The sequence below is a fragment of the Chiloscyllium plagiosum genome, chromosome 15, assembly GCF_004010195.1.
Source record: "Chiloscyllium plagiosum isolate BGI_BamShark_2017 chromosome 15, ASM401019v2, whole genome shotgun sequence".
Taxonomy (NCBI): domain Eukaryota; kingdom Metazoa; phylum Chordata; class Chondrichthyes; order Orectolobiformes; family Hemiscylliidae; genus Chiloscyllium; species Chiloscyllium plagiosum.
Window position 1 is genome coordinate 27,533,440 of NC_057724.1, and position 19,586 is coordinate 27,553,025.

The following is a 19,586-nucleotide window of genomic DNA, read 5'->3' on the forward strand; positions in this document are numbered from 1 at the left end:
GAGGGTATGGTCTAACCAAGTTTCTATGCCATTGAAACAATACTTCACTACTTCTGTGCACAAATCCTCTTGCAATAGAGGATAATGTTGCACTATCAATCCTAATAGTTTTCTGAACCTGCATGTTAGTCTTCAGTAACTTATCAACAAGGACACCCAGGTCTCTTTGTACGTCTACACTTTCCAACTTCTTACCATTTAAGAAATACTTCGCACACTCACTAAATCTGCCCAAATTGTTTTGAAGCTGTTTTATATCTTCCGTACAGCACATATTCACACTTAGCTCTGGATAATCTGTAAATTTGGAAATATTACATTTTGACCTGACCCCCAAATACCTAATGTATATTGGTCACAACTGCAGCCCAAATACTGAACCACGCAGAACCCCACTAGTCACAGCCTGCTGACATGTGAATGATCCATTAATTCCTACTCTCTGGTTTCTGTCTGTTATCCTATCCTTCATCCATGACCGTACGTTTACTCTTATTAGATGTGTTTTAACATTTCTAATCTACCTCCTGTGGGGAACTTTACAAAAACTTGTTTCATTATCTTAAAAGACACTGAAGACAAAGGCATCTTTTCCACTTGCAATTAAATATTTAACCATATTCCTTTCCACGAAAACCATGCCATCAGTAGTCTAAGATTCAGATTTAAAAGGAGAGAGATTTTATTTCATGCCTTTCCCATAAATGGCATTCAGATTTATTGTAGCCATTCTTACCTTTAATTGAGACTCAGTTGTTCTTTTGTTGAAATGTATTTACTTTTTATTTTGAAGTGGAACCAGGTCCCTCAATATTTCAATATATTTATGCATAAAATTACTAACTACACAGCTCAATTCCCATGCCCACAACCAGCATGTGCTGATTTTAATGGTCAAAGTTAGCAAAACTAACATATTTCATCTCTGTAAATAATTATGTTCACAAACGTAGCTAAACAAAACAATTCAATTTTAATGCACAGGGTTTTTTCACATACTAAATATGAGCTTTCATCATTAGTGTTGCTTAATGACTATGTCAAGGTACATTTGTTGTCATTTATTTGTGCAATTGTTGCTGTTAATTTTGGTATATATTAATGAATGTACTATCTCCCAGTTTGCAATTGACACAAAAATAGATGGAAAGGTGTATAGTGAAAATGACAGAATCTATGGAGGTATGTAGATAGGTTAAGTGAGTGGGCTAAAACTTGAAAGATGGAATACAATATGGGAAAATGTGAAGCAATGCACTTTTACTGAAAGAATAGACGAGTTGGATATTACTTAAATACAGAAAGACTTAAGAAAGCTGCACCACAAAGGGATTTTGATGGCCTTGTGCGCGAATCACAAAAAGCTAATATTCAGATTTATTGGATTGCATGGAAATCAAATGGAATATTGACCTTTATTTCAAAGGGCTTGGAACAAAAAAATGTCCCGCTGAAAATATTTAAGGTGCGAGTCAGACCATACCTGGAAAAGTGTGAACAATTTTGGTTCAAAGAAGAGATACCGACAGTGGAGAGAGTGCAGAAAAGGCTGAAGAGGCTGATCCTGGATATAGAGTGCTTTTCTTAAGCGGAGAGGTTGAGTAGGTTAGACCTGTTGAAGTATAGATAATGAGGCATTCTTATTAAAATATAAGATTCTAAGGCAGTTTGTCAGATGTGATGAACATGTTTCCCCTGTTGTGGTGCAGTCTAGGACCAGTGGGCGTAATGTTAGAGTAAGGGGTTACTCATTTAACAGACGAGGAGGAATTCCTTCTCCAACGATATGGAATCCGTGGAATTCCCTTGCATAAAATGCAGTCGAGGATGTGGCGGCAACAACATTCAATATTGAGATAGCAAGACAGATTTTTATTCAGCAAGGGAGGCAAAGGTAATGGGGAAAGGCAAGAAAGTAGAGTTGAGCATTGTCAGGTCAGCCATGATCTCATTGAATAGCAGAGCAGATTCAGTAGGCTGAATGACGACCTGCACTGAGAAATGTGAATTAATTTGCTTCATTGGCAGCATGGGAACTTTTACCATTCTCCTTTGCTCCTCACTACCATTGCCTTAAATACTTTAAGATCCGAACTATAATGGATTTCGACTGAGCTGTCTGTTCAGACATAATCAACTTGCACAGCTTTAAAAATATGTATTTGTGCTATTGTTTTCTCCCCAGATACCTGTAAATATAGAGCTGAGAATGATTAAAGATGGCAAGGATCTCATCTTTTAACCTCACGTATTCAGCAATGACTATTGTTTTTTTACACCCAATGGATTACTGGGAAATGATTTTGGAAGAAATGAGGAATGATCATGCCTTTCAGATAAGACAGTGTGCTGATATAACATGGGAGGATAAGCCCAGATTATTAGTCTATTCGTCAGAAGACAGTTGTATTAAATTGTATGAGCATCCACTGTCTTTACAAAATCCTGGTGCAAGGTCGTTGACGTGATACACAAACTCTTGTTTCTCTGTTCAGGTGCTGTCTGACCTGCTGTTGATTTGTTCAAATTGCAGAATGCTTAATTTATTTTAAAGATAATTTGACATTGACTGCACCCCACCTGATTCCTACAACAATCAATATGTGATTCTGTTTCTGGAAAGAGACTTTGCTACATTGCTGAAGCTGCCTTAAATACAACAATTAAAAAAAATAAATTCCTGCAAATCAGGAGTTTTTCATTGCAAAAAACTAAGTTTTAAAATAATTTGCATGTTTAGCTGGATTTGTAGATATGCCTTTATATTAAGGGACGAATTAACTTAATGTGTGGAATTTCCTGATTTATCAGCTTTATAAAAGATACACATGAAAATCCATGTAACTTGTGGGCCGTCAACCCAAATGAATAGAATTACAGATTCCTAATGCTTTACAGAGTAGCTCAGCAGGGCAGTGGAATCCATTAGGTGCACTGCTTTTGCATAGTGGAAAGGTGCAGTGTCTATCTGGCTCTCAATAGCAATGATCGTCTGTGTTCTCTGTGGTCGTAAACCCCGTAATCTGTGACTTGTTTTAATTTGCTACTAAGTTCTTCGTTGTGCTACATACAGTATTATCATTCTGGGAAAAGTATCAACTTGTCTAGTTGGGTAATTGAACTTTTCTGACATCAGATCAAGAGTGCCATGGATTATGAGAGTGGTAACATTGAGAAGTTGGATCCCCGATATTTTGGTGAACTGCTGGCTGAGCTGACAAGTAAGACCACTGACCTCCATAACATCCTCTTAGAAAACATGCAGAAAATCAAGGGAAAGTAAGTATGCCGTTCCATTCACTATTTCTTCAATGTGTAATTTGTGCTGAAGCATATTGTATTTTTCTGGAAGGTAATTGAGTGATTTGTTAAAAATGTTAGATAAACCCTCTAAGTTTCTTCATACATATTTGGATGTCAAAGTGTTAATTAACTTTAGTATTGCCAGATTTACACCAACCTCCATGTCACTGAACCTGTGAGCCACTCCTATCAAATCAGATGTTTGCTTCCACATCAAAAAGCCCACAAACACAGTTGAAAGCATTTGTTTTCCAATGCCTGCCCTGCTCATCTGGGCTAAACAAGGCCAGGCCAGACCAGAGCAGCATAATGGACACACGTTTTAATTTTTAGACAGTGAGATCATTTAAAATAAAACAGAATGCTTGCATCTGTTTCCATTGCTTTAAATGTTTAAAAGAGCAAAATTCCATTTGGATGCAATCACTTAAAGTTGCAAGTCACCTTCACTTTCACATCCTATGAATTCACCCTTGCCTGAGAAATAGTTTTATGTCGTCGTTTAAATTGTGAACAAGTGTGTGTAATGAAAATTTAAAATCTAAAAGGAAGCCCTGTAGAAAATTCCATGTGACCAAGAGCAATGTGAAACTAGTTCTACTGCCTTGTCTTATCATTATACACTTGTTTCTGTGTCTGCTCCAAATATTTATTCAATTTTTCCTTGAGGCAGAGTTCATTGCTTTGCTTAATAACTCAGTGTTGAAACATCTGTTTCCATTACTATTGAGTAAAGGAATTTCTCTACTGTTTCTCCTTAATAAATTAAATCAAATGTAATAATCAATCTAGATTCTTTTCTGTAAAATTGCTCTGGGATGAACATGCTTTGCGAACACAAGTAATTTGTAGAACGTTACCTGAAATCTTATTCATGTTAATTGAGCAATGCACTTCACATGACCGGCAATTTGTCATGTATTTGAAAGCTTGGCAAATATCGAAGAAAGATGCACATCTTGAGTGTATGCAGTTGAAAGGCACCCTTCCTAAAATGATTGCTTTGTAAAGATATGCAAATAGTGTCTAACACCTGTATGCTTCCTTGCTGTTCATGAACATCTACAAGGCAATACATTTTGTAAGATTGAAGCATGTTTTCACGCTTTGTTTATATAAAATGACTCTTGGGACTGTGAAATCCACTCCAGAAACTAGCCACAATAGCTCACTAGTAAGTGTTCTCTTATCTTCCCTACATTACACTGATAACTTTGATCACAGATGGTTATCACTAATCACCAGTGAAGACTTCAGATTCACTCATCATGACATAAAACTGCAGATCACTTCAAATAATTCTCACTGATTTGATCGTCCTGCTGGAAGTTTGGCAACATTAGTCAGTCTTCAAGATATAATTCACAGGCAGGAGGCTTTTTATATATTCGTTTATATTATATTTATATTCCAGACATATATGCCAAAATTGCAACAAAGTTGTGCATTGCAGAAATTCATAACATAGGGCATAGTATTAGGGCGAGATGGGAAAAATTCACAAGGGATCTAAGGGGCAATTCTTTCATGCAGAGGATGGTAGTGTATGGAATGAACTGACAGAGGAAGTGGTGGATGCTGGTACAATTACAACATTTTAAAAAACATTTGGATGGGTATATGAATAAGAAGGGTTTAGAGGAATATTGGCCAAGTGCTGGTAAATGGGACTAGGTTAGTTTAGGATATCTGGTTGGCATGGACGAATTGGAACAAAAGGACTATTTCCCGTGCTGTACATCACTATGACTCTATTGTGTAGCAGCAGTTTAATTCATGGGAATTTAGGAGTGTTGTGGTGCATTAATGGTTGGAACAGGGGAAATTGTGCCTTTTAACTATTTCAACTAGGGAGATGAAGATATTTAATAATTAAGAGCATATTAACTTTGTGGCTGCCTGGCATCAATGTCATGGTGACTATTGACATTGCAACCTCCCTACAATATAGAAATGACTCGGGCTAGATTTGACTTTCTAATTAGGGATCAGTGTGTTCAAGCTACCGTTAGCAATTTGAGTTATTGGTTGAGAAGCAGGTTAATGTTTCAGAGATACAAGGATTATTAGCACTATATGTTTTTGTCAGTGGCAGTAAAGTGGAGCTCCAGGAGTTCAGAGCATTGACATTTATTCTTCAGTTACCATTATGAAATCTCACCTCCAGCAGATTTGTAGTTGAATTGACTGGTGATATGGGCATCACCTAGGTTACACACAAATACACAGCCAGGGGTCAATGGTTTCTTGTTACTTCAGCCTGATCACCTGCATAAGCAGCAATTTCCTTAAACTTGACAGTTCCCCACTGGCAACAGAATTTTGACACCAATGGTGATGAAAATATCTTTTCATTTTTCTACACATTTAGGTTATAATTAATGTAACAATTAAATTATTGAAATGTAACCTTGGCACATTTCTCAAAAAAGGAAAACAAATGATTAGGCAAATATTCGAAGCAGAAACCAGGAAGTAATTTGTTTAGAAAATGAATGTGTGTTTGGGAAAGCACTAGGTCTGTCTAATGTGATTAACGTGATACGTTATCTTTTGAAACCACCTTCTCAAAATGAGATGGTAACATTCTTGCCTAGTCTCACCATCTTTTTCCACAATTGTTCAGCTTATTTGGTTTCATTTGAATAGCAAACATTTAAGTTTATTTTTGAAACCGGCATTAACTTTTCAATTTTCAATGTAACAAAAAAAAATTGAATAATAGAGCAGAGATGGCTATCATCCTCATAGTACCACACACAACAGTGATTACAGTTAAATGCAGAAATCCAGAAGTTGCTAGCAGCCATTCTGTACTTTTCCACAGGACCCCTGCAATCGTTTAGAAAGCTCTGAACTGACAAGAGGTCAATTCACTATTGCACAAGGCCTAATGTAAAAGCAACGTTGTAAAAGCTACCTTTTGCTGAAAGATGTATTTGGGTGTTTAATGGCATAATAAATTGAGAATTATTGCTGAAGTATGTTTCTGGATCTGAAAATTAATTTTATGATTGTGGAATGTCAAATTGTGTAAATTCCACATTTTAAAAATAGTTTTTAAATTTATGATACTTCACCCTCAACTTAAGTTCCACATATGCATCCTAATCTATGATGTTACCCTGGAAAATTTAATGTGAAGAATGATCAGTCCATTTTAATGCCTGTTTCACTCAGTCAAAGCTTTTCAGTAGGCTGCTTGCTGGAAATCTTAATCTGGCACCAGAACAGTTGGAACAGAAGAAATCTGTATCACAGGGAACACCAGACCTTTGTTGACAGCTTTCTTTGAGGTTCACCATCACTTTGTCATGTATAGCAAAGAGTAATCATCAATGTCCAATTGCAAGAGCACAAATAAATATCATAGTTGTAAAGTTTTATTCTTGAGACTATTTAGTGCTTCTGTGAAGTGGTTCCTGGGTAAGTAGAGCTGTTATTACTCTTTTTTTTTAAACCAATGTTTAATATTGAATTGGAGAATTTACAAACTGTTTTCAATATCTGCGCGAGCCTGGGAAACATCAGAAATTAGTGCTAAAATAGAAGCATAAACCTTTCACACAATATAGGATGGGCATGAGAGAATACCAAGTCACAGAAAACAGACTGATGGTCTTCTTTCCAATTGTATACCTAGCGTATAGCAGTTGAAATAAAGTAATCTTCAAATAGTGCTGCTTTCATACCATAAAGTTGTTTACACTGGCAAGCTGAGATCACTGTGTTTACAAACTAACCTGATTGAAACGTCATGACTGTGGGTTTGTAACTAGGAGATGAAATCTACCCAGGTGTGAGTTTAACTCCTTTAATAGATAACTTTTGTTACAAATTTACTCTATTTAAACATACTTAACATTGTCAACATAGTTATGGTAAATAATTGAACAATTTTAGAATAAGTATACATGTTTCACTTTGCCATTGTACCTGCAGGGTTACTTTCAATTGTAACTTAAGGCGCACCTTCTGCCGGTAGTGCTTGCTCAATGTAGATCACTGTACATTCTTTCCGGTCAGTTAGTTTTCTGTGCAAATCAGTACAGACTTTCTCTGTCAATGCTCTTTGTACCTTGTGGACCCACCCTCTTGTTCTGTGTGTAAATCATGGTGCAATGTCTCAATGACGTTTGCTTATCTCTAAATATAGATTTCTATTTGTTCAACATGTCAGATTCTACTATTCATTAATTCTTCTTTTATAAATAAATGTTCATGAACTCAATATAAAACAGAATAAATCAAGGTAGAAATATATTAAAGTCATCAAAACCTGACATTCAGACCATGCAGGTAAGCAAACAGATGCCAATTTGTTAATAAAAATTGAAGTCCCATACTTGTTTAGTACAACTTATTTCATAACTTACTGCAGTATGTTTTTAAATAGATTTATGTTTGTTGTTTCATTTATTTGGCAGGCAAAACAATTTGGAAATAAGCACTGACCACAATGTGAGTATTAGAGTTTTGTTTTAGACCATATATGCCTACATTTATATTTTCAATTCTCTCTCTCTCTCCAACTTGACTTCCCGGTTTTCTATAGAGAATACTTATTTCTGAGGGTAGAAACAAATGGTGCAAAGTAATGAGCAGATATAGGTATTATCACTAGACTATAATCCAGAAATCCAAGTAATGTTTTGAGGACCTAGGTTTGAAGCCTGTCACAGCAAATGGAACTTGAATGCAATAACAATCTGGAATTAAAAATCTAGCCATGACCATAAAAATTGAAGTCCCGTACTCGTTTAGTACAACTTACTGCAGTATGTTTTTAAATAGATGGTGTACCATTGCTGATTTATCAGGAAAAACTGCCACCCCTACCTGGTCTGGCGTACATGTCACTCCAGGACTACAGCAATATGGTTGACAGTTAACTGCTCTCTGGGCAATTAGGGATGGGCATTAAGTGTTGGTCCAGCCAGTCATGCTCACATCCCATGAGTGATTAAGCAGAAAGAAAAGGACAGGAAATAAAATCCATTTTGCTAAGATAGCAGGAGACCCACTGTCCAATTCATTCAGTGGACTAAGAAGTACAGCATACCAATGATTAGACCTATTTAAAATACAAGAGGAGTCAGATGCAAAGTGAAACAATGTCAATAGAAAATAAAGTATATGTGGTAAAGAGAGGATTCCATAAAATAATAAGGCAGCTAGAAGGAAAATTAAAGTCCAAGAAAGACACAGAACAAAATTATAGTTTCTAATAATGAGGCCATCTGGAGAAATAATGTCTGGCCATTTGTTTTGATTGATACTGTTCACAGCGGATTGAGAAGCTGGGTCTGACTTTATGAAGATTGTTATCATCAAAGGGATTGCCAACCATTCAATGGAGCTGGCCAGCTTGGATTGCAGGGTGTGGGCTGGTGATTTGTACCCTTGCTCTGCATCATCAAAATTGCTAATGTGGGGATTGGGGGCAAAGAACTTAGAGACCCGCCTGTCATTTGTAAGGCCTCCAGAGTCAACCAAGCCGAAGTTTCTAGTTGTTTAACTTCTATCTCTTGTTTTCATCCTAATGCCCACTTGGAGGACGTCGTCTTCCATTCGCATCTTACCGAACAGGGACTGGAAAATTGATGTTGAAAAGTGGTGTGCTGGAATGTTCCTATCCTTGCCATTTGATCTAGCAGGCCGGGTGGGCTGAGTGGCAGTTACCCAAATACAAATGATACACAGTTTATTAGGACGATGACATAGCCTAATGAGGCCATTCAGCAGAATCCTACTGGAATTTTCCATTTGGATTATCAGTCCCCGTCGAGGTTGAAACACAGTTGGAATAGAAACAGGTGCCAGCAGCAGACCAAAGGGATCAAGGACTGTCCTAGGAGAGTCTCTTGCCCACATCTTTAAGGTGTGAGGACAGAAATTTGAAAAAGACATGGGGGCAAATTTTTACTAGGAGTGGTTTGTATGTGGAATGTACGTCCTGAGGAAGTGGTGGATGTGGGCACAATTACAACGTTTAAAAGACATTTGGATAAATACATGAAAAGGAAAGGTTTGGAGGGATATGGGCTAGGAGGTGAGACCAGTGTAGTTCGGGATTAGGTTCTGCATGGAGCAAGAGGTGCAGTTCGTACTAATTTGGGTTATAGAAAAATGGAATGGGATAAGTGTGGGATGTGCGACTCGTGACACTGAATGAATCTATATTAGAGAACAGAAAGACTGTGCTAATAATGGAAATAATTTGATTTGGACTTGGAGTAATCTCTCAATCAGATGATAGTATTAAAATTCACCAAATTTAAGGATGATTTCAGATGACTTAATTTATTAAATGGAGTAATGTACATGAATGTGGAAAGCCACAAAAAAAATTAGCTTGGGATACAGAACTATATCCTAGAGAAGACAATAGGCAAAGAACAGAAGAAATTGGCCCTGGTCTTAAGTGTGTTTAGAGCACTATAGAATTCACAGATGGGTAAAATAGTGGACATATGCAAAACAAACTATTTTATAGAACATTCTGCTTCCCTGAGGTATTAGGAAAGAAACCATTCTCTCTTGCAGGCTAAAGAACTGAGTAGAACCTTAAATACACGTTGGGGTAGGAGAGAAGATTAAAATGTTTCCATTTCTTTTATTTTGCTAGAATGTTCACCCATTGAAATTTTAAGTGCAGAATAATTGAGTTTCTGCTCAGATGTTTTCAAGTAGATCTTTTGCAGAGATCTTTCAGGTTACTTACAATATATTTACATCCTAAATGAATCTAAAACTATATATAGCCCTAAACAGAACATTTTATTTTCCAGGATGCCAATGAAAATATTGAAACTTTGATACCAAAAGGACTATCTGAATTGACAAAACAACACTTACGCTATCTCTTACAGGTAAAACTGATAGAACAGTAATAACAGTTCTAGAAATATAATGAAAAATGTGAATCAGCTTATTTTCTGCAAGACAGTTTCACTATGTAATTACCTATTATATTATGACCATTAGAGTATGACCATTTGCCCAAGAATCACAGGAGTGGCACAATGATTAGCACTACTGACTCATTGCGCCAAGGACCCGGGTTCAATTCCAGCCTCAGGTGATTGTGCAAACTCCGCACATTCTCCAGGTGCTTCAGCTTCCTCCCACAATCTAAAGATGTACAGGTTGCTAAGTGGATTAGTCACGGTAAACACAGGGTTATGGGGATAGGAAAAAGGTCTGGGTCTTTGCACTTTGGAAGGTCAGTGCAGACTCAATGGGCCAAATGGCCTCTTATCAGATTGTATGGATTCTGTGAACTGTTCCAGCACAGAAGGAGGTCTTTCTATTAATAACAATCTCCTAATACCAATCTCCTGTCTTTTCCCTATATCTCTGCACACCACTTCTAACCAAAGTAGCATTAAATGCCCTTTTGAATGTCTCATTTGAACCTTACTCCACTATGTCTCCAGGCTCTGCATACCATACTCTAATTACTTGCTCAGTGAAAACCTGTATCAGCCTTGTTTTCATTGCAAACCATTGGAAAGCTTTGCCCGCCCCCTCTTTTGTTTCTCTTTTACGAGTGGGAACAGCTTATTCCTATCTATTCTATTTAACTCAATTACGATTTTGAAAACCACTCAAATCTCCTTGTGGCTGTCTTCTCTGCAAGAAGAACAGTCCAAACTTCTTCAAACTATCCTGATAACCAAAGTTTCTCGTTCCTGGAACCATTTTGTGAATCACTTCTGCACCCTCCAATCCATTCATATCTTTCCAATAACGTGGCACCCAAAACTGTACACAGTACTCCAGCTAAGCCTAATAAGGATCTTGTACAAGTTCAGCATTTCCTCCTTGCTCTGCTACTCTGTGGCACTATTAGTAAAGCCAAGAATACTGCATGCTTTATTAATTGATGTCTCCACCTGTCCGTACCATCTTCAATGATCTCTGCACATATATCTCCAGGTCCCCCTGATCCTTCACACTATTTAGAATTGTACCCTCTATATTGTCTTTCCGTGTTCTTCCTACTAAAGTGCGTCACCTCTCCCTTCTCTGCTTTGAGCCTCATCTGTCACCTTTCCCACTACTCACCCAATGTGTCACTCGCCTTTTGGAGTTCCATGTTGTCCTCCTCATAGCTTACAATTCTTCCAAGTTAATGTAATCTGCAAACATTAAAATTGTCCCCTGCACTCAAGATCCAGATCAATAAAATATATATCAAAAAATGCAAGGCCCTCCCTTAGGTATTAACCTGTACCTCCCAATAGGAAAGAAACCATTATCTATTGCAGGCTAAAGAACTGAGTATAACCTTAAATACACGTTGGGATAGGAGAGAAGATGAAAATGTTTCCTGGGTGAATTCAAAAATATCTACCTCAACACAGGCTGGGACTTTACTTATCTGTATGACTCAGTTGCATAAAATTGGGAGCCAAGGACACAGGCTGATTGAAAATTTCTAAAAGGATAAATGGTCAGGATTGTAATGCTGATTTCTCCCCAGCTTGGAAGTGATGCAACTTTATGATTTAGTCAACATTTTGCAGACACAGCCTCTAAACCATCACTGTTGCAGCAAGGAAGACATTTAGTATTGTAAGAAATGAATTTTATGTAAAATTAATAAATGCTACCTTCATTGCGTTCTTAGATTGCAGTTGTCACTTAGTTTTTATCTGATTGGTTAATAGCTATATTTCTGACCTACAGTTGTGGGAGGTTGTCACATTTCTGCATGTGTTTTCATTTTCCCGATTAAGCTAGAGAAATCCTGTACCTTGGTCAGGAAATATTACAGATTGCTGAACCAATGTTTTTTATATGGTTGTGCCTTTAGACAAGAATTACCGTGGACAAGTCCCTAAGACTACTCTTGATGACATTTAATAGCCTCCGTGAAGATCTGCTCCATTTGCAAGATGACCTAAATGTAAGTCCAAGAGATTATAAAAATTCCCAATGTTTATGAACTTAAATCTTAATTTGGGTGCATATGTACATTTAAAATTGAGAAAGACCACCAAAACTTATTACTTATGATGCATTATTATATAATACTGATTTTGAGTTCTGATTTGCTAATAATTGAGATATTAGGTATGTACTTGATTATGTAGGAACTAAATATTGAAAGAAGTACCAATCTATATAAATTCCTTTATTAACAAATGCTTCTATTTCAAAGGCATCAGTATTATGCTTGATATTTAAGCACAAGTTTTCTTTTGATTCACACTATGTTCTGGTCTGAATTAATGGTGATGGCAGGGATGGGAGACATGGAAACATGACATGAAAAATATTGTTTTCTAGTGGAAAAAAGACAGTTTGAATTAAAATTTAACATTGATAGGTCAGAGACAGTAAGAAACATTAAAATCAACATGTTGCTAAATGTGATTTTTTAAATTCTCCTTGTAGACTCCCTCTGCTGGTATATGTATATAGAAGCTTAAAAGTAGACATAGCGCACAATGTAATCTTCAATACAGGTCAGAAATATGTCCTACTTTTATTTCCACAGAGACTTGCAATGGACAAGGAAATGCTAGAAAGAGATCTGGGTTTTAAATCTCAGCAGGTGACAGAATACTTACAACTCTTGGAATCTGTGCGGGAGAATAACCGACAGCTGCAGGTAAAGCAGTCGCATAGAGGCTATGACTATTGTGTGTATTTCTCATGTTAAGTAAAATGAATGATGTTAATGTAGCTGATGACTAATCAGACACTCAGAAATATTGGGTATTCAGAAATTCATACCAATGCATTATTGCAGTTTTGCAGCTGTGGTATGTGTTCCTATTAATTTATAATTTGTATCTCAACTTCTCAACCACTGTATCTTAATGCCTTGTATTCATTCTGAATATTGACAAATTTTATCTTTAATTTGAAAATATCAAATATTGCTGTTATGTTGTATAGTTATTGGTAAATGTTGTATCTTCTTGTCTCACCCTACCATGAAACATGATTTCCAACATCTACAAATTTTATTTTTGTACATCTTGTAATCAGTTCATCTGGTAGTCAATAAATGACTTGAGCTGTAAAATTCACTTGCTTTTTCCTTTGACATCTAAAGAGAAGAGAATGGCATGCAAATATTTTTCATGTGAAAACTGCATTTGCATTAATAGTATATTATACATTTTAATTATTAAATGCACTGCGCCAGTGGTGTGGGAGAGAAGATAGATGGGGATAGGATATTTAATGGTCATACACTCAATATTTCTCTTTTCACATTTTGGTTCAGAACACCATTAAAGATAATGGATTAACTAACCGTTCACATGAGGAGTTGATCTTAACTCTAAGGAACTCAGAGGCAGACAAGGAGTTCCGTGTGAAAGAATTGGAATATAGCAAGCGTGCACTGGAACAAGAAAATGAGGCACTCAGACAGCAGGTGAGAAATAGATACTGTATCTTCCTCACACAGAATATTTAAGTCAAACAGAGGCTACTCTTGGAGTCTATTCATTTACTTGATCACTGCCTTAAGAAACATTTGCTCTGTCCAACATTTGGTAGCTGCAGACATCTTAATCTTTAACTAAATTGTAGCATTGTCAGTTAGCTCAAACCAGCTATACGCTGGTTTACAATGCAGAGTGATGCCAAAAGTTCACTGCCCGAGATTATCGTGAAGGAGTCTCCTTATCGACGACTCCTGTCACCTGTGTTGTACATCTTAGATTCCCTACAGCATGGAAACAAGCTCTTCGGCTCAACAAGTCCACATTGACCCTCCAAAGAGTGACCCACCCAGACCAGTTTCCCTCTGACTAATTCACCGAACACTATGGGCAATTTAGAATGACCAATTCACCTGACCTGCACATTTTTGGACTGGGGGAGGAAACGGGAATAACCGGAGGAAACCCATGCAGACACTGGGAGAATGTGCAAACTCCACACAGACAGTCGCCCGAAGCAGGGATCGAACAGAGATCCCTGGTGCTGTGAGGTAACAGTGCTAACCACTGAGCCACCGTGTCATGGCGAGTCTCAGGTTAAATCACCACCAGTCTTTTCTCTCTGAGACAGCAGGTAAGACTATGGCAACATTACCTTTACCAATGTATACATTATTTCATTTTCCACTTTTACAACTATGTTTATATTAAAAATGTCTCCACAGTAACATTGTAACCTAAAAAATCTTTCTTGTGAGTGAAAACACTTTCATTGGAAAAATAGGCAGTGGGTATTTCTTATGAGAATGGACAGCTCACCATTGAAATTCAGGAACACTTAATTCAAAGAAAATAACTATTCTCTCACTTTTAACAAAATTTCCTTTAGAATTGTCCATTTACCTGTTTCATATTAATTCAAGAGAATAACCAAGTTTGACAGGGAACCTGTGAAAGTAATCTTGATTCAAAACATTTGACAAGTTTTGCTTCATTACGTATTAATACCCTCTTAACCTTGCAAACATTCTTGTCCCTGTTCTGGTTCTGTTCCAACAAATTTGTTTATGCACAAAAGTTTCTGATATGCTTGGACCATGAACTTGATGCCTATCTTTATATTTACTGGCCTCCTGCCAGAAACTCCCTCATTCACTGACACAAGTGGATTATTTTGTGTTACACTTTGTGAATGCATTTTAGTTCTGCTGATTCAAAAACATGCAAAGCCACTGGATACACTCTGCACCTCTTCAGCCTGTTTCTCAACAAAGCATCAAATAAGATCAAAATACTGCGGATGCTGGAGACCTGAAATAAACACAGAAAATGCCGAAGGAACTCAGTTGGTGTCACAGCATCTGGGGAGAGAGAAACACAGAAAATATTGAGTCCACTATGGTTCTTCAGAACCTTGAAATGTTAATTCCGTTTCTGTCTATGTGAATGCCACCAGACTGCATTTCCCCAATATTTTGTTTCTATTTCAAATATAAGTCTGGTCATTTTTGGAATATGTTGATCCATTTTTTTTTAGATTACTTAATAGTTGTAAATGCACTTGAATACAAGAAATTGGGATTATACTGAGCTGAGGATTCAATCAACTTAGAAGGAAAAAGTAATTGGCAATACCCTATAATAGAGTATATTTAAACAAACAAAGAAATAAAGAACATGAATAACAACGTGTTTTCATGTTAAAATAATTACACTACTCTGTCTTGGTAAAAAATGGGTATTGTATTTATTGTGAATACCACCAAGGTCTGGTAAAGCTTTCAATATAATATAGTACCCTGACCTCATTAAATGCAGCACCAGGCATATTTTTAATGAACTGTTGCATCAAATGCATGACATGTTTCAAGTTGACGTTATAATAGAACCCCAGGAAAGTGCATTTAACCTGTTTCTATTTTATTTTAGAAATAATGTTCTCAGTCAATAACACAAACTTATTTCAGATGTTAGTGGGTACCATTATCTCACTGAGAAACCAGTCATGGTTACTATTTGAAGATTAACTTTGTTATTTATCTATCCCCTCACTGGAAGGATGTAAACCTTCTCAGTTGTTAATATTCAACACTATAGTTGTCACATGCTTTGTCACATTCTTTACTCAGCGAGTGGTGAGTTCATGGAATGCCCTGCCAGTAGCAGTGGTGGACTCTCCCTCTTTATGGGCATTTAAACGGGCATTGGATAGGCATATGGAGGATAGTGGGCTAGTGTAGGTTAGGTGGGCTTGGATCGGCGCAACATCGAGGGCCAAAGGGCCTGTATTGCGCTGTATTTTTCTATGTTCTATGTTCTATCTGGCCAACTCCAAATGTTGGCTGGGAAATATGTTCAATTTATTATTTGCAGACAGTGATACACCCAAATCTTCCCATTATTAGGCTATTATAGATTTGCTGGCAGTGAAGTGTTATCATGTCCACAGAAACCTGGCATAGCCCAGAGTCATGGCCATCACAGGAGATAGAAAGATTAGATATTACCAGAGAGGTTTCTGGTACCTCAGACTAACTCCCAGGATAAAAGAGGAAGAATTAGCTTTTGTTACAGTTGCTTCTGTTAGGACCTTGGTTTTTTTTTTGTTTGTTTGAAACAGGCATTTTTCCTCACTTGAATCATTTGCAAGTTGAGGAATTAATACAATAGCCTGCTACTGAAAGCATAGTGCTTCCAAAGTGACAGATGCATTGTTGTCATTATTGAATTTAAGTTGCTTCAATGCATCTTTAATATGTTTATTCCCCCAACAAAAAAGATAATCTACACTTTCCAGTAAGGATGTAACTTAATCACAATTCATAGGAAATGAGTGCAAAGATCCTTAGAAGGGAATCATTTTAACTTTTACTATTATGTAAATAAAAGGGGAATAACAACTTGGCAATCTGTGGTGCAGCTTAATCAAAACCAGGCAGATAATGCAGTGGTGGGACTGGATAATCGCAGTTCAGGAGAAATTTGAAGGGTTATCAACAGTTACAGATAGATGACAAAACAGAGAAGCCGAAATTGCTTAATTGCAAAATTGGACAAACTCTCAATGCATTGCACCTACTCGCAGCTTTTGCTCAGACTGAAGGGGAAATATAAAAAATTCATTGTCAAAACTGACAAGTGACAATAAACCTAACATGAAAAATTGAAATGTAGTCTGCCAATATTTGTATAATGCTCTGAAATGGATAAGCAAGTTGGGAAGATGTTTTCAGTTTGTGTATAAGCAACTGAAATAAAGTTCCATATACTTCCTGTGGCAGTATACTACTTTAAGCAATTGATGGAGCATGCTCAAGGAATAATAATAAGGAACACAGACTGGTTTGGTTTAATTCAAACGGTGAATTGCAGAGGAGTTGAACCTCATTGAAGATTGTTATATGCCAAATTTAGTGAAAGTCTTGCTTAATGTGGACTATGTTTTGATACTTACAGCTGTCCAAGAGCCCAACAAGTAAATCATCCACTTCAATATTTAGCACAGAAATATCTAATAATTACTATGAAATGGTCAACAAACTGCGTGAAGAAAAGGACAAGGAAATCGATTATTTGAGGGTATGCAATTCATTTTCTTGCAGTCACTGCTCTTAATATGATCACCATTTCTTTTTGAGCCTCAACTGGAAATTGCATCAATTCATTGAATGATACAGCACAAGAGGTGGCCATTTAATCCATCCTGCTTGTTCAGACTATTTGAAAGAGTTGTCTATTTAGTCTCATTCCCCTGCTCTTTCGCTATAACCCTGTATTTTTCTTCTTTTTAAGTATATGCTCATTCCATTTTAAAAGATACTTTTGAATCTATCTCAACACCATTTCAGGTAGTGTATTTCTGCACACAGCTGGACAGAATGACATTGTTTTATTTTTCAGTTATAGAATGCACTGGCTTGCTCGCTCACTCGCTCACTCACTCACACTGACCAGTTTGTTAACATGGGCATGAAAAGATTTAACAGAATAAGTAGTAAACGGTAAAAACAGATGCTGGTAAGATGGCAAACAAAGTTACACAAATAGCAGACTTGTATAGTGAGTGGCGAGGGTTCTGTTGGGCCATCTGAGGTCTCACCCACCTAGTGTAGTTGGGGAACCTTGATTAGTTCATGGTGGAGGCCAGAAGAAATTGATTTCTTTTTATACACTGAGGCTAATTGACAGCCAATCACTTGTGATCAGGTATCTCACATAAGCCCCTTCAACCCTATGACTTAGGGCAGATTTTGCCACTGCCAAGAGACTGATCTTTGCCACAATCAAGTGACCAGGCACTATGTTTGCTTTCATATAATGGGCTGCATAAAATCCAGCACTTTCAGCTGGTCTTCTGAGTATGGGAGAAAGATACTATAATTGACTCTGCACAGAAATGAATAATAAATCAAATACCTCTGTGAGACACTACTGGTTATCCCTTTCAGACCTCTGCAAGACATCATAGTGTTTTAACTTGAGTGCATCTATCCATTACCCCTACTTTCAGCATGCTACTAACTTTAACCAGGCTTGTAAATGGCTTTAATTTTAAACTATGTGGAACTTCATCAAATGCCTTTGTAAATCCATGTAAACTACTCCATCCGTAGACACTGATCTTACGTAAGAAAACAGTATTAATGACATTGAAGTTTAACAAACCCCTGGGACCAGATAGCTTCGACACATGGCTTATAAAAGAATTGATGAAAAAACAATTGCAGATACAGTAGCCATAATCCTCCAAAGATTTTTGAGATTTTTGGTCTCAGAAAATCCACCCCCTGCCCCAACTTAGGTTGAAAATTAGTAATGCAAAACTATTACTCAAAAAAGGCGAATATGAGAACCAGAAAGTTGTAGACCTGGCAGCCTACCATCTGTCATGAAGTAATTATTGGATCAATCATCAATGGTGGAGCAAGTGAGTGCTTAGAGAACAATGGGCTGGTTAGAAACAGCCAACATGAATTTGTAAAGAGGTCATGCCTAACGAGCCTAATTGATTTTTTTGCATAAGTAATGGAATTAATTGCCAAAAATGTATGGCTGTAGTTTACATGGATTTACAGAGGCATTTAATAAAATTCCATTTAGTCTAATATTAAAGCCCATTACTGGCTTGGTTAGGTGATTGATTGATTAGTTAGTTAGTAGCATGTAGGAAGTAGATAATATCATGGAATCCCAACAGTGTCTAAATGGACCATTAGGCCCAACAAGTCCACACTGATTCTCTGAAGAGTAACCCACCCAGACCCATTCCCCAACCCTATTACTTTACATTTTCCCTTGACGAGTGCACCTAATCTAACCTCCACATCCCTGAACACTATGAACATTTTTGCATGGCCAATTTACCTAGCCTGCACATCTTTGACCCTGAGAGGAAATCCACACAGACAGAGGGAGAATGTGCAAACTCAACACAGATGGTTACCCAAGGCTGGAATCAAATCTGGGTCCCTAGCACTATAAGGCAGCAGTGCTAACCACTGAACCACCATACTGCCCTGTACTCAAATTGAAAGATTAAAGAATGATACAGCACAGAAACAGGCTCTTCGGCCCTCCAAGCCCATGGCAACACATTTTGCCGTTCTATACTAAAACTGTCTTCACTTATAGGGTCCGTATCCCTTCCTTTACATGTATTCATTTAAGTGTTTCTTGAATGCTGCTGTTGTCTGCTTCCACCACCACCTGTAACAGAGCATTCTAGGCACTCACCACCCTTTGGGAGAAAGTGAGGACTGCAGATGCTGGAGATAAGAGTCCAGAATGTGGTGCTGGAAAGCCACAGCAGGTCAGGCAGCATCCAAGGAGCAGGAAATGTTTCGAGCATAAACCCTTCATCAGGAATCCCTACAG

General features: G+C 37.3%; 1 protein-coding gene across 1 annotated transcript in view; it reads left to right on the top strand.

The window, feature by feature from the left end:
- pof1b (POF1B actin binding protein) overlaps positions 1-19,586 on the top strand; it is an 84,019-nt gene that overhangs the window by 54,299 nt on the left and 10,134 nt on the right. The window contains exons 6-12 of the mRNA XM_043704525.1: positions 3,137-3,279; positions 7,731-7,764; positions 10,095-10,175; positions 12,125-12,217; positions 12,812-12,925; positions 13,550-13,702; positions 17,169-17,291. Of these exons, the coding sequence (XP_043560460.1) occupies positions 3,137-3,279; positions 7,731-7,764; positions 10,095-10,175; positions 12,125-12,217; positions 12,812-12,925; positions 13,550-13,702; positions 17,169-17,291 (741 nt within the window). The remainder of the gene's footprint in view (positions 1-3,136; positions 3,280-7,730; positions 7,765-10,094; positions 10,176-12,124; positions 12,218-12,811; positions 12,926-13,549; positions 13,703-17,168; positions 17,292-19,586) is intronic.